This window comes from Pelophylax lessonae, assembly GCF_965119305.1.
Source record: "Pelophylax lessonae genome assembly, chromosome: 8".
Taxonomy (NCBI): Eukaryota; Metazoa; Chordata; class Amphibia; order Anura; family Ranidae; genus Pelophylax; species Pelophylax lessonae.
In genome coordinates, this window is record NC_138775.1 from 126492312 (window position 1) to 126507840 (window position 15529).

At 46.6% G+C, this 15529-nt stretch overlaps 1 protein-coding gene across 1 annotated transcript in view; it reads left to right on the forward strand.

The window, feature by feature from the left end:
* Positions 1–15529, forward strand: part of GUCY2C (guanylate cyclase 2C) — a gene marked incomplete at both ends in the record, with an annotated part of 728187 nt that overhangs the window by 143746 nt on the left and 568912 nt on the right. Inside the window, one exon of the mRNA XM_082266300.1 lies at positions 4716–4851. Within this exon, the coding sequence (XP_082122426.1) occupies positions 4716–4851 (136 nt within the window). The remainder of the gene's footprint in view (positions 1–4715; positions 4852–15529) is intronic.

Consider the following 15529-nt stretch of genomic DNA (forward strand, 5'->3'; position numbering starts at 1 on the left):
CCTAATGTACCTCTAGCCATCAAATACACTACATTCTTTGCTGTCAGTTAAACCCATGTGAGACAATTTTTAGGGCTTATACAGGCCGACACTTACTTCTGTATCCTATGAATTCCTAATGTACCTCTAGCCATGAAATACACTACGTTCTTTGTTGTCAATTAAACCCATTTGAGCAAATTTTTGGAGAATATACAGGCCGACACTTACTTCTGTATCCTGTGAATGCCTAATGTACCTCTAGCCATCAAATACACTACGTTCTTTGCTGTCAGTTAAACCCATGTGGGCTAATTTTTGGGGCCTATACTGGCCAACACTTACTTCTGTATCCTGTGAATGCCTAATGTACCTTCAGCCACAGAATTCTACGTTCTTAGCTGTCAGGTAAACCCATGTGGGCTAATTTTTGGGGCCTTTTATGACCGACACTTACTTCTGTATCCTGTTAATGCCTAATGTACCTTCAGCCACAGAATACTACGTTCTTAGCTGTCAGGTAAACCTATGTGGGCTAATTTTTGGGGCCTATACTGGCCGACACTTACTTCTGTATCCTGTGAATGCCTAATGTACCTCTAGCCATCAAATACACTACGTTCTTTGCTGTCAGTTAAACCCATGTGAGACAATTTTTAGGGCCTATACAGGCCGACACTTACTTCTGTATCCTATGAATTCCTAATGTACCTCTAGCCATGAAATACACTACGTTCTTTGTTGTCAGTTAAACCCATTTGAGCAAATTTTTGGAGAATATACAGGCCGACACTTACTTCTGTATCCTGTGAATGCCTAATGTACCTCTAGCCATCAAATACACTACGTTCTTTGCTGTCAGTTAAACCCATTTGAGCTAATTGTTGGAGTCTATACAGGCCGACACTTACTTCTGTATCCTGTGAATGCCTAATGTACCTCTAGCCATCAAATACACTACGTTCTTTGCTGTCAGTTAAACCCATGTGGGCTAATTTTTCTGGCCTATACTGGCCAACACTTACTTCTGTATTCTGTGAATGCCTAATGTACCTTCAGCCACAGAATACTACGTTCTTAGCTGTCAGGTAAACCCATGTGGGCTAATTTTTGGGGCCTTTTATGGCCGACACTTACTTCTGTATCCTGTGAATGCCTAATGTACCTTCAGCCACAGAATACTATGTTCGTAGCTGTCAGGTAAACCCATGTGGGCTAATTTTTGGGGCCTATACTGGCTGACACTTACTTCTGTATCCTGTGAATGCCTAATGTACCTCTAGCCATCAAATACACTAAGTTCTTAGCTGTCAGTTAATCCCATGTGTGCTAATTTTTGGGGCCTATACTGGCTGACACTTACTTCTGTATCCTGTGAATGCCTAATGTACCTTCAGCCACAGAATACTATGTTCTTAGCTGTAAGTTAAACCCATGTGGGCTAATTTTTGGGGCCTATACTGGCTGACACTTAGTTCTGTATCCCGTGAATGCCTAATGTACCTCAAGCCATCAAATACTACGTTCTTTGCTGTCAGTTAAACCCATGTGGGCTAATTTTTGGGGCCTATACAGGCCAACACTTACTTCTGTATACTTGAATGCCTAATGTACCTCTAGCCATCAAATACATTACGTTCTTTGCTGTCAGTTAAACCCATGTGGGCTAATTGTTCGGGCCTATACTGGCCAACACTTACTTCTGTATGCTGTGAATGCCTAATGTACCTTCAGCCACAGAATTCTACGTTCTTAGCTGTCAGGTAAACCCATGTGGGATAATTTTTGGGGCCTTTTATGACCGACACTTACTTCTGTATCCTGTTAATGCCTAATGTACCTTCAGCCACAGAATACTACGTTCTTAGCTGTCAGGTAAACCTATGTGGGCTAATTTTTGGGGCCTATACTGGCCGACACTTACTTCTGTATCCTGTGAAAGCCTAATGTACCTCTAGCCATCAAATACACTACGTTCTTTAAATAAAAAGAGGAAAACAACTGCGCTAATTCAAAAAAGCAAAGCAGCAGCTTCAAGTGCGACTGACACCCCAAGAAGTAAATATATAAATAAAGCTGCGCTAACAATTGAAACAGTCCATGTGAATGTCCATAGATGAAAGGAAAAAATGATGACCCTTGTGCAGGTACCGCTTACCAGATTCCAATCATTAAAGAGCCAAAAGAGTAGAGGCAGGGTCTTCAAATATGGAACACAGCAAGCTTCATAGGGCTCCAATAAGAATCTCCTCAATGGTATATGAATAGAAAGGAGAAAAACAACACCATAGTGTAAACCAGTAACAAAAATGAATAAAAATGCGTTGTGACTTGTGCGGGTAACAACTGCTGTGATAGACCAGTGGCCCCCCAATACCACATATTGAAGTGGGGTGTTATCTGAGTATACTTTTGCAAGTGCATTTGTGTCCTACAACAATATTGTCTCTTTTGCTGTGTTAACTCTGCTATACACAGTGCCAAACTCACTGGCCATTTTTTTGAACAACTGGTGTGATAGAACAGTGGCCCCCCAATACCCCTTATTGAAGTGGGGTGTTATTTAACAGTATACTTTTCTAAGAGTGTATTTTAGTTCTGCAAAAATGTGGCCTATTTTGCTGTGTTAACTCTGCTACACACAGTGACAACAGTTACTGGCCAATTATTTGTAGAACTGGAATAAACCTGTGGCTCCCCCAATACCACATATTGAAGAGGGGTGTTATCTGAGCATACTTTCCTAAGTGTATTTGTGTTCTGCAACAATATTGCCTCTTTTGCTGCGTTAACTCTGATACACACAGTGCCAAACTCCCTGGCCAATTTTTTGAACAACTGGTGTGATAGAACAGTGGCCCCCCAATACCCCTTATTGAAGTGGGGTGTTATTTAACATTATACTTTTCTAAGAGTGTATTTTAGTCCTGCACAAATGTTGCCTATTTTGCTGTGTTAACTGTGCTACACACCGTGACAACAGTTACTGGCCAATTATTTGTAGAACTGGTGTGATAAACCTGTGGCTCCCCCAATACCACAGATTGAAGCGGGGTGTTATATACCTTTTTCCAGATATACTGAGGTTCACTGATGCACGTAGGGAGTGAAGGTAGGCCCATGTAGTCCAATCTAATTGAAGGCCTACTGTAGCTTAAACTGCTGAAAAAGTTAATGCTGGTTCAGATAGAAATGTGTCAGAACACACATTGCATCGCAGTTTAGTGTGTATGGGGCTGCTTAGACACAGATTAGTCAGGGTGGCCATGCTGACCTATGTCCATAGCCAAAAGTGCCTACAATGGACATACGAGCATCAGAACTGTACCATGAAACAATAGAAGGTAACCTGGTCTGACAAATTACGCTTTCTTTTACATCATGTGGATGCTTGCATGCATGTGTGTCCAGGGCTGCTGTTAGAAATCATGGGGGCCCCCTATAGCCTACCTGACAAGACCCCCCCTAGCCAAAAGTGACTGAGGACATGGATTTACCAGTCTCTTTCTCTGCAGCTTTAGCGGCTCATTCACAAACTGAAGCATAGTAAACACATGTTTCAGTGATGGACACAGCAATGATTGGTGCCGATTGCTCACTGTGTTCATTCATCTTTACATTTACTGGCCCCTTCTCCTGCTCTCCATACTGAAACATCCCCCTATGTGCCTGTAGCAACTGGAGACGAGAAAGGGGAGGAGGGAAGCCGGAAGCACTGTGGGGGGAAAGGGGCACCTGGTGGGTCCCCGAGAGCAGATGGAAGGGGCACATGTGCTAGGATTAATCCCCCTGCAGTGCAGTTGGAGGGACAAAGAGGGGGAGAAGCTGGCAGTGCTGCAGGGGGAGGCAGAAGAGGATTGGTGTCTGCAATAAGACAGTACAGCCAGCCCCCCCTGCTTAGCAGGTGCCTGGGCCTCCCTTTTAAGCTGATGGGGTCTGGGCCCAGTATAGGAGGGCTGGCTGTACTGCCTAAGCAGTGGCCCTGTGTGTCACTTACTTGGGGAAGAGATGACACTAGGATGTAGTATGACAAGCCGCTGGATGCTTCAAGGATCTACTACCGATTGCTTGGTACCAGATACCATAGCATACCTTCAGAGGTCTGGTGGCATCCACGTCTCAACTGGTCAGGGTTGTTTGGATGGCAAAAGGGGATCTACTCAATATTAGGTTCATGGTAATAATGTTATGGCTGATTGGCGTATGTATTCCTATTTCTGTAACCTGACTACCTTACAGTAATAAACATGGAAGGTTTAATTGGGCTGAAAGAAATATAAATATTTAAAGAAATATTTCAGAACTTTAATCTGTGAGCTAAATTTGATGTACTGGCTCATTTCTCAAGACCAATATTTGAAATATAGAAGCACTTTACAAGAGAATGTTTAAAAAAAGATTACGCTTATAGAATTATTCGGTCAATGTCCTGGCCTTGCTGATATAAGTCCACTTGACATCTGGCAAATTATGAGTTAGGAGACAATTATTTTTTATACCTAGGATGCCTGTCAATATCATTCATACTAAGGAAAATGTATTAGCCCCATTCTGATGCCATTTTCTCTCTCAGGCTTCAATTACAGTATATACTGTTGGAACAGACAATCGAACAGTTTAACAGAACTGTATTCATGAATAGTTTTGTTGGGTTGATCATATGCAATTTTTTTTTTTAGAGACAATAATGTATATTTTTTTTTAAACTTAATTTTAAAGTTTTTGTACAATTTTAGCTACAAGATGACTATGCTGCTGGCTATCTAGATGCAGTGCTTCTCTTTGGCCATGTTCTGAAGAAGTTTCTTAGGACGCAAGATATCAATACAAACTTCAGCTTCATAGATGAGTTTCGAAACATCTCTTTTCAAGGTAAGCTGTCACAACAATGTGTCAAAATGCATGACTAGTTCAAAATATTAGGCTTATTTAATAAGACATTCAAGAATAGGGAGCAGGGATTGGGGGGCACATTGTTACACTTTGAAATGCATTTTTAAAGTAAAAATTTCAAAACCTGAATCATTTTAACTGGACATACAATGAAAAATGTTTAAGCAGAACATTACCAAAAAGAAACAGCATATTAAAACAGCCAGTAAATGCAGAAATATGTGTAGCTGAAGTAAGCAGCACAGTGGCTTATGGGCCATACACACTATACAATTTACAGGACAGCCAATTGAGACATTTCAGCACATGGACATACCCCCTACCTTATAAATAGACCTGAGTTGGCTGCCATTTTACATTCTGCTTTTTGTCAGTGTAGGGAGAGGTTTGCTGTGTGCAGCAGGGACAGATTGTCAGTGACACAGATCGCTCTGTTATAGTTCCACAAAATTCCTTTTAACCACTTGCCGACCGCCGCACGACTATCTACGTCGGCGGTCAGCCCCTCACAGGCAAACTAACGTAGGGCTACGTTGCTTGCTTGTGAGGGTCTAGGGAGCGAGCGCGCGCCCCCGGAGGCGCGCTCCCGCTCCCGCGTGGTCACGGACCCCCCCGCGCGTGTGACCAGCGGACCCGATGTCCGCCGGTCACTCGGCGATCGGCGGGGGAGAGGGAGAATGTCAGGCAGCTTGTGTAAACAAGCTGCCTGTCATTCTCCTCGCTGCAAAGACACAGATCACATGGATCTACTATGTAGATCCGTTGATCAGTGTCCTTACAGCTGAAGCCACAGCCAATCACAGTAGAAAGCACGCCCCTAGGGACACACACAGCCCCTCCCTCCCAAATAAAGTTAACCCCTTCACTACCAGTGTATTTTTACAGTAACAGTGCATATATATAGCACTGATTACTGTAGAAATGTCACTGGTAACCCCAAAAGTGTCAAAAATGTCAGTCAAGGGTCTGATCTGTCCGCCGCAATGTCGCAGTACCGCAAAAAAAATCGCAGATCGCCGCCATTACGCGTTAAAAAAAAAAACAACAAAAATGACAAAAATCTTTCCCTTTGTTAGTAAACGCGATAACTTTTGCGCAAACCAATCAAAATACGCTTTTTGCGATTTTTTTTACCAAACATAGGTAGCATAAAACAAATTGGCCGAAAATGTTAAAAAATTTTGATTTTTACATTTTTTGGGGGAATTTCATATAAAAAAATGTGAAAAATATTGTTATTTTTGCAAAATTGACGCTCTTTTTTTGTTTATAGCGCGTGATCAAAAAATCGCACAGGTGATCAAATACCACCAAAAGAAAGCTCTGTTTGTGGGAAAAAAAGGACGCCAAATTCGTTTAGGTACAGCGTCGCACGACCGCGCAATTGTCCGTTAAAGTCACGCAGTGCCGAATCGCAAAATACCCCCTGGTCGGAATGGGGGTAAAATCTTCCGGGGCTTAAGTGTTTAAGGACTGGTATTTGGTATAGGTGTACTGTCTCTTTTGTCAGTGTAGGGAGAGGTTTGCTGTGTGCACCAGGGACAGATTCGTCAGTGACACAAATCGCTCTATTATAGGTCCACAAAAGTCCTTTCAAGGACTGGTATTTGGTATAGGTGTACTATTCTTTGGTGTGCACTATATAGGGGTGTAATACACTTATAATATACTTTCTAATATAGAAAGCATATATTAGTGGATTTGTATTGTGCACTGTGCAACATTGTGACTGGTGTAGTGAGCATTTCTGCAGCGATATCACAACTACAAAGAGTGACAAAAGCACTTTTTTTTCCCTTTTAAAATAAGCTTTATTGAAAATTGCAACAGTGCATTACAAATACCAGAAATCAAAGAAGGAGAACACCAAAAAGCTGAGGTACATACAAAACAGAATTAAAAGTATCCATGTTCAAAGGGGGATGATCACAAACCACTTGATAACTGAGGAGGTTTTAACAGGTAACATGGCAGGAGCAAAGAGCATTGTAGTGAGTCTGCCACAGGGGAGACAAAAAAAAATAGGAATTTAAGTCAGCACCTAATAACAATGCAATTAGGAGGGAGATCTAATCGGAACACGTAGAAGCTGTTTCCAGCCATCTACCCCACACTTTCTCGTACTTGGCAGGGCAACCCCTGTAGTGATAAATCAGTTTTTTATACAGTAGGGTAGAATTCACGTCTGCTCTCCATGCCTGAAAAGAGGGAGGTTGGGGCCTCATCCATGTCCGGGCAATCAACTTGCAGGCACAGAATAGTGTTTCCTGTAGGAAGGTAGAGAGGAATTTATCTATGTCGGAGTCAGGGAACAAGCCCAAGAGACATACCCTTGGGTCCAGCTGTAGTGGGAAGCCCATGTGGCCATGTAGGAATTTGATAATCTGGTGCCAAAAGGGTTGAACCAGTGGGCAGGACCAGATAAGGTGATAGAAGGCACCTGTGTGTTCATGGCATCTAGGGCAGTGCGGACGTAAGTCAGGGCCGGTGTTAAATATGCTTTGTGAAGTATATAGAGTTGGGTCAATCTATCAGGAAGCCTAGGAGAGGAGAGGCGTGGGCATTCAAGGATAGAGTCCCAGTCCATTTCATCTAGGGGGCCCAGGTCCTCCATCCATCGATCTTTGGCCCTGACGGACACAGCATCAGTAGCTTTACAACGGAGCTCCAAGTACATACATAGAAACATAGAAACATAGAATGTGTCGGCAGATAAGAACCATTTGGCCCATCTAGTCTGCCCAATATATCTGAATCCTATGAATAGTCCCTGGCCCTATCTTGTATGAAGGATAGCCTTATGCCTATCCCATGCATGCTTAAACTCCTTCACTGTATTTGCAGCTACCACTTCTGCAGGAAGGTTATTCCATGCATCCACTACTCTCTCAGTAAAGTAATACTTCCTCATATTACTTTTAAACCTTTGCCCCTCTAATTTAAAACTGTGTCCTCTTGTGGTAGTTTTTCTTCTTTTAAATATGCTCTCCTCCTTTACCGAGTTGATTCCCTTTATGTATTTAAATGTTTCTATCATATCCCCTCTGTCTCTTCTTTCTTCCAAGCTATACATGTTAAGGTCCTTTATCCTTTCCTGGTAAGTTTTTTCCTGCAATCCATGTACTAGTTTAGTAGCTCTTCTCTGAACTCTCTCTAGAGTATCTATATCCTTCTGGAGATATGGCCTCCAGTACTGCGCACAATACTCCAAGTGAGGTCTCACCAGTGTTCTGTACAGCGGCATAAGCACTTCTCTCTTTCTACTGCTTATACCTCTCCCTATACATCCAAGCATTCTGCTGGCATTTCGTGCTGCTCTATTACATTGTCTTCCCACCTTTAAGTCTTCTGAAATAATTACTCCTAAATCCCTTTCCTCAGATACTGAGGTCAGGACTGTGTCAAATATTCTATATTCTGCCCTTGGGTTTTTACGCCCCAGGTGCATTATCTTGCACTTATCCACATTAAATTTCAGTTGCCAGAGTTCTGACCATTCTTCTAGTTTTCCTAAATCCTTTTCCATTTGGCGTTTCCCTCCAGGAACATCAACCCTGTTACATATCTTTGTGTCATCAGCAAAAAGACAAACCTTACCATCGAGGCCTTTTGCAATATCACTTATGAAGATATTAAACAAAATTGGTCCCAGTACAGATCCCTGAGGTACCCCACTGGTATAGTGCAGAGATCAGTTTAGTTGGGTTTTCCCCGAGTATGATGTCAAGGACTGGGGGTTTAGTCAAAATTGGAATAGCAGCAGGGAACTGGGCCTGTAGTGCATGTCGTAATTGAATATAGCTAAAGAACAGGGAGGGCGGAAGGTCAAAGTCAGTCTGTAATGCTTGAAACGAGCGAATCCCGGCGGAACATAGAACATGAGACAAGTGCAGAATGCCGTGGCTCGCCCAGAGCCTAGCACCCGACAGGAAGGATAATTCGCCGAGGTGCGAGTTTCGCCAGAGGGGGGTATGGGTATGAGTAGGTTTGAGTGCTAGCTTGCGAAGGGCCAATGCCCAGATGCGACGGTGGTGGAAAAGCATAGAGTCGCGAGGGGGAGAGGGGGCCATGGGATCCCGCACCCGAAAAAGCACCTGTGGCGGGGCTTGAGTGGGAATGTCCGCCGCCCTGCAGACCATGGACCAATATTGGGGAGGCTTCTGAAGCACATAGATAGTAGAAGTGCGGGAGCTGGGCAGTCAGGTAATAAGAATGGATGTCAGGCAGAGCCACCCCGCCCTGTGTGGTAGGGTTTTTAAGGATCTTATTTTGGCTCGAGCCCCAGACAAACGTATTAAGGATGGTATCGAGGACCTTGAAGAATTTAAGAGGTACCAACGTAGGAGCGTGCCATAGCACATACAGGAGTTTATGAAGCAATATCATTTTCACTAGGTTAACCCTACCCATGACTCCAAGGGGTAACCGAGCCCATGCCTGCGTGCGCTGTTTCACTAGGGGGATGAGGGGTCCAACATTGTCAGGTATGTAATCTTTAGGCGTATTAGTAACAAGAACACCCAGGTACTTAATCTTGGGCACTCTAGTCAGGGGCAGGGAAGGCGAGTCAACTGTGTGAGGGAAAGAATCAATGGGCAGAATCTGCGATTTAGACCAATTGATCCGCAACCCAGAGTGTCTGCCAATGGTTGGGAGAGCATTGTGCAGGGAGGGGCCCGTGTCCGCAAGGTATAGCAGCATATCGTCTGCATGCAAACTGACAGTGTCATTGATAGTGCCCAGGCTCAATCCTCGAACACCAGGGTGCGTCCTAAGGAGGATGGCTAGGGGTTCAACAGCAAGGGCATAGAGCAGCGGGGAGAGGGGGCACCCCTGCCGAGTGCCGCATCCCAGGGGGAAGGGATCAGACACCCACCCATTGACCACGACCCTGGCCACTGCATGGTAGTACAATAGTTTAACCCAGGTTATAAAGGAGGGCCCAAAGCCAAAACCCACCATACACTCCCAAAGATATTCCCACTCCACCGAATCGAAAGCCTTGGCGGAGTCCAGAGAAACAACCGCTCTAGTACCCACTTGCTCATGACAGGCTTAGATGTTCATGTACAGTTTACGGATGTTCATGGCCGTGTTCTTGCCCGGCATGAAACCAGTCTGATCCGAATGAATGAGAGACAGAATGACTTCATTAAGGCGCATAGCGAGGATTTTGGCCAAGATTTTGATATCAGCCTGTAGGAGTGAGATGGGCGATACGATTCGGGGAAGTGGGGATCCCTGTCAGGTTTGGGGATGACAATGATCGTGGCCTCACGCATAGAGTCAGGGAGGGTGTTAGTGTCATAAGCATGTTTGTATACTGTGAGTAGTTCAGGTGTCAGTTCCTCCGTGTAAGCGGCATAGAAGTCTAGTGGTAACCCGTCAGAGCCGGGGGCCTTGGCAGGGGCGAGGGAGGCAATCGCGGAAGCTATCTCGTCCTCAGAAAGGGGAGCATCAAGGGCGGCTTGCTGAGAATCCGACAACTGTGGGAACAAGATGGGTTGTAGTAAAGTCTGGGTCTCAGAGGTAGAGGTAGTTTTCTGGGAAGCTTATAGCGTGGCGTAGAAAGAGCGGAATTGCGCTGCCACCATTGAGGGGTCTGAAACATCGGCGCCCGTAGAATCAGTCAGGGTCACTGCAACCGGGGGTCTAGAGTCCTGATGGGCCAGATACACTAGGAGCTTGCCAGCTCATTCACCCTGTTCAAACACACGTTGGTTATAGAAAAAGAGTTTCTGCCTAGCCTTTTCATAATGAAGTTGATCAACCACACGAGTGAGGGACTTGAGTGTCGAAAGATTGGAAGGAGAAGGATCCCGAACATATGAGTCAGTAGCCGACGCCAGTTGGAAGACTGACTGTTGGAGGATAGCCTTAGAGGACAATTTTATATGGTTAATTCGGTGGGAAAGGACAGAGAGGACATGTAGCTTAAGAGGCCACACTCGCGGATCCCCGGTTAGTGGTGAAGGAGAACCCCCACTTCCGTGGGAGGTCCCCCTGCTCCACCAGAGCTTTCAGCCAAAATGGATGGAGTCGCCATGGGCGGGGCACCACCTGGGGGGAAAGGGACAATGTTGCCCAGCATGGGGCATGATCTGAGAGGGACCTGGGTTCAAATCCCGAACCCACTAACATGGGCAGGAGGGGGGCAGAGAGTAATATGAGGTCTATGCGCGACATGGTCGAGTGTGTTGCAGAGAAACAGGAGTAGGCCCTAGTGTGGGGATGTTGATGTCGCCATGCATCCACCAGTGAAAATTCTGCGAACAGGCGGCCAAGTCTGGTAGTATCAGGCAGGGAGAGAGAGGCGGGTACATGCATACAGTCCAGGGAAGGGTTGAGGACCATGTTGAAGTCCCCAAGCCAAATAGCCGGGACGTGGGGTGCTGGGCCATAAATGAAAGACCTTCAGATGCAATGGTTACATTATAAGGAGGGGGCACATAGCAGGCAAGGATCAAGTAAGGTTTGGTAAACATGAGCAAATTCAGGAAAACAAACCTGCCCTGGGGGTCCGTGCACACATCAATAATGGAAACCTGGGCAGTCTTGGCAATGAGGACCGAAACGCCACGTGAGTGAGAGCTGTGAATAGCGTGAAAAGCCCACCCAATCCGCGGTCTCCTCAGGGCTCGCCGGAGGAAGTCAGTGGTATGGGTCTCAATCAGCACCACCATATCCGCCCTGTAGAACTTGAGGCAGGTAAAGACAGCCGAACGCTTCAGCTTATCCCCCAGTCTGCGGACGTTCCATGTGACAAATTTCATGGAGGCCATAGGTGAAAGGTGGTATAAGGAAGGAGAAGCAGTGCAGCGGGTGACCCCAAGGCAGGTTTGTAGGCAAAGCAGTACTGCAAAGAAACATTGGACAAGTGGTAAACAATACCATTAAGTAGAATGCACCAAAACAGAGAACATAATAGGAGCACATATAGGTTCACCTGAAAAAATAAGCACATGCTTCCCCCGAGGGGCAGGAGGCCAGACACAGTATCCTAAGGAGCAAAGATGGGCGTTGGATCAAGGGAGTCCAGGAGACATGGAGGGATGCAGGAGTCAAGGCATAGGGGGGAAATGTACAAGCTGGCTCCCGGAGATCCATGGCAGGCCCGTGTCTGGCTCGGCATCAGCCCCCAGGGGGGGATAGCACTGGGACGAGAAAAATTAGGCATGAGGGCACATATATATGTGTTAGGCCGGGTGATCCTCGCCCGCAGCCTGTTGATCCAGCCAGGTGGAGGCTTGGTCAGCATCTTCAAAGAAATGCACCCGGTCATCACAGATGACCCGGAGGAGTGCAGGGAAGAGCGTGGCGTATTTCAAGTGGTGGAGACGTAGGCGGCGCTTAACATCAGTGAAGCGGAATCTCTGTTTTTGAACCTCCGCCGAAAAATCCGGAAAGGCCATAATGTGAACACTGTGAAAGGGAATATTACCCAGCTCTCTGGTTAGGCGCAGGATTTTGTCCCGGTCCCAATAATTGAGAAACTTGGCAATAAAAGTTCTATGGGCAGCCCCCTCGGGGGGGGGGGGGGGGAGGGCGTCGGGCTGGCATGCGGTGGGCTCTTTCCACTGAAAAGGTGGTAGAAAAGGCCTCCCTCCCATATCTAGAGATCAGCAGGGTTTCAAGGAAAGTGGCTGGGTCCAGGCCCTTAGCACCTTCAGATAGCCCAATAAAGTGGACATTGCAGCGCCTGGCCCTGTTCTCCATATCATCTTGCTTCTGGGAGAGCTGCTGCAGCTGCCTCTGTAATGTTTCAGTAGTGTGCTGTAGTGGGTGTATAGTGTCCTCAGCACGGCCCAGCCTAGTCTCTGCCTCTGTCACCCGGTCTTTAAGCTTGGCCATGTCCTGTCTAATGAGGGAGATGTCTATCTTTACCTCATCAATTTTGATGGTCAGCATGGTCTGACATGTGGCGATCGCTTCCAGGACTCTAGCAGTGTCCGCGGCTGTTGGGGCCTCGGAGGAGGCGGAGCCATCTTGCCCAGGAGAGTCTTTCTCCTGCCGCCTGAATTTGTCCAGGGCAGGAATAGCAGAGGAATTTGTTCACGGTGGCGACATGCTGCGGGGGATCCACGGTACAAATGCGGTGAGTGCAGGGCAGAAGGAGAGCGGCAGAACACCCAGGATGGTAGAAGAAGGAGACGGTGAGAGCGGAGCATGCGTCCTACGCCATTACTGTCCAGGCCACGCCCCCTACAAAAGCACTTTTAAAAAAGTAATATAACTGGTGTGATAGACCAGTGGCCCCCCTAAACGACAGATTGAAGCGGGGTGTTATCTAAAAATATACTTTTATAACAGTGTATTTGGGTACTGCAAAAATGTTGCCTCTTTTGCTGCGTTAACTCTGCTACACACAGTGCCAAACTTACTGGCCAATTTTTTTGTATAACTGGTGTGATAGACCAGTGGCCCCCCAATACCACAGATTGAAGTGGGGTGTTATCTAACAGTATACTTTCATAACAGTGTATTTGTGTCCTGCAAAAATGTTGCCTCTTTTGCTGCGTTAACTGTGCTACACACAGTGACAACAGTTACTGGCCAATTATTTGTATAACTGGTGTGCTAGACCAGTGGCCCCCCAATACCACAGATTGAAGCAGGGTGTTATCTAACAATATACTTTCATAACAGTGTATTTGTGTCCTGCAAAAATCTTGCCTCTTTTGCTGCGTTAACTGTGCTACACACAGTGACAACAGTTACTGGCCAATTATTTGTAGAACTGGTGTGATAAACCAGCGGCCCCCCAAAATCACAGATTGAAGCGGGATGTTATTTACCTTCTTCCACAACATATACTGCGCTTCTCTAGAGACTTTTGTCACAGGGTAATATAAAAAATGACAGGCAGAGGACAGAGTCAGGCCCTTATGCAGGGGTGGTAGGGGTAGGGCAGGAGCAGTAGGCCGGAGCCAAAGTGTGAAATTTCAGAAGGTGTGTTGGATTATGTCAAAGGATGCACCAGACTTGGTTGAGTGGCTCACTCAGCCTTCCTCTTCTGCACCCTCCTCATCCTCTTTATCTGCACCCTCTTCACTCTCTGCTGTGTGCACCCCCAAAGACACCACCACCACCATATACCCTCCGCTTGAATCGCTGGAATTATTTTCCGATCCATCACAAGACATTTGCAAAGCGCAGCCATTCCTGGCAACAGATCAGGAAGAGGAGGTAGCAACAGCCGCTACCCAGCAGTCTGACGACAGTACCCAGATCAGCCAAAGGAGGTTGGTCCCCGCTGTTGCTGCCTACTCCGAGATCTCGAATGTTAGTGGTGGGGAAGGTGATGTGGATGATGACGTGTCTATGGACGTTACGCGGGCACCCACAAGAGAGGAAGAGGAGGGGAGTTCAGAGGGAGAGATGGACCAGCAGATAGAAAGGAGAAGCAGGCGGAACTTACATTGCACAGGAGGGACAAAGCAGACTGCTAATGTATCAGGAGCGAGCCATCAACCATGTACAGTCACATCTGGCTCACCCAGGACGCCGACACATGGCTCCGCAGTGTGGGCTTTTTTAAATGTCCACTGCTGACAATAGTGTTGCCATCTGCAGCCTTTGCAGTCAACACATAAGCCCAACGCTCACCTAGGGACGACCGCCTTAAGAAGGCACCTGGACTCCCATCACCGAGCCCAGTGGGAGCAACGCCATCAGAACCCACAAAGCCACACTCCAGGCTCTCACTGTCCAGCCTCTTCTCCTTCTCCTCTCTCCTCACAATTGTCCTCCACTCCACCTTCCATCACGCTGTCCTCATGTTGTTCTGGAAAAAGGCAGGCTTCCGTGGCCTAAATGTTGAAACGTAAAAAAAATGATGACGTTGGATAACTCTCTTGCCCAAAGGTTGACTGCTGGCTTGTCGGAACTGATAGCCCCCCAACTACTGCCATATCAACTGGTGGACTCGGAGCCCTTTCGGAAATTTTTGCCCATTGGAACACCACAATAGAAGGTCCCAGGAAGGAAATATTTCTCGCAGAAGGGCATTCCAAAGCTATATGGCCATGTTCAGTGACAAATGAATGTATCTCTGGCACACAGTGTCGGTGCCAAGATACATCTGTGGTCTAGCAATCATGGTCAGGGAAGGTATATAACTTTTACTGTGGGTGAACCTTCTGACGGCCGTCAAGCATGTAACCCGTGGCACCCATGTAGATTTGGTTTTACCGCCAAGGATTGCATGCAGGCCTGCCTCTTCTTCTCCTCCTCCTACTCCATCCTCCCTCTCCTCCTCGGCTGACTCCTCCTTTTCCGCTGCTACCGTCTCTTCTGCTGTGCCGCCCAAGATCCCCAGAACCTATTCCACATGCCAGGTGAGACGTTGCCATGCTGTGCTGCTTCTGTTGTGCCTAGAAGCCAAGAGCCACACTGGTCCTGCACTCCATTCAGCTTTGCGTTCACAGGCAGATCAGTGTCTGACACCGCTCAATTTGACAGTTGGTAAAGTGGTGTGTGACAACGGTGCCAATCTGCTTAGCGCGCTGAAACAGGGCAAAATTACACACGTGCCATGCATGGCACACGTCCTGAACTTGGTCGTGCAGCGATTCGTTGCCAAATACTCTGGGGTCCAGGACGTCTTATGGCAGGCAAGGAAAATCTCGGGCCATTTCAGAAGATCTTACACAGCCAT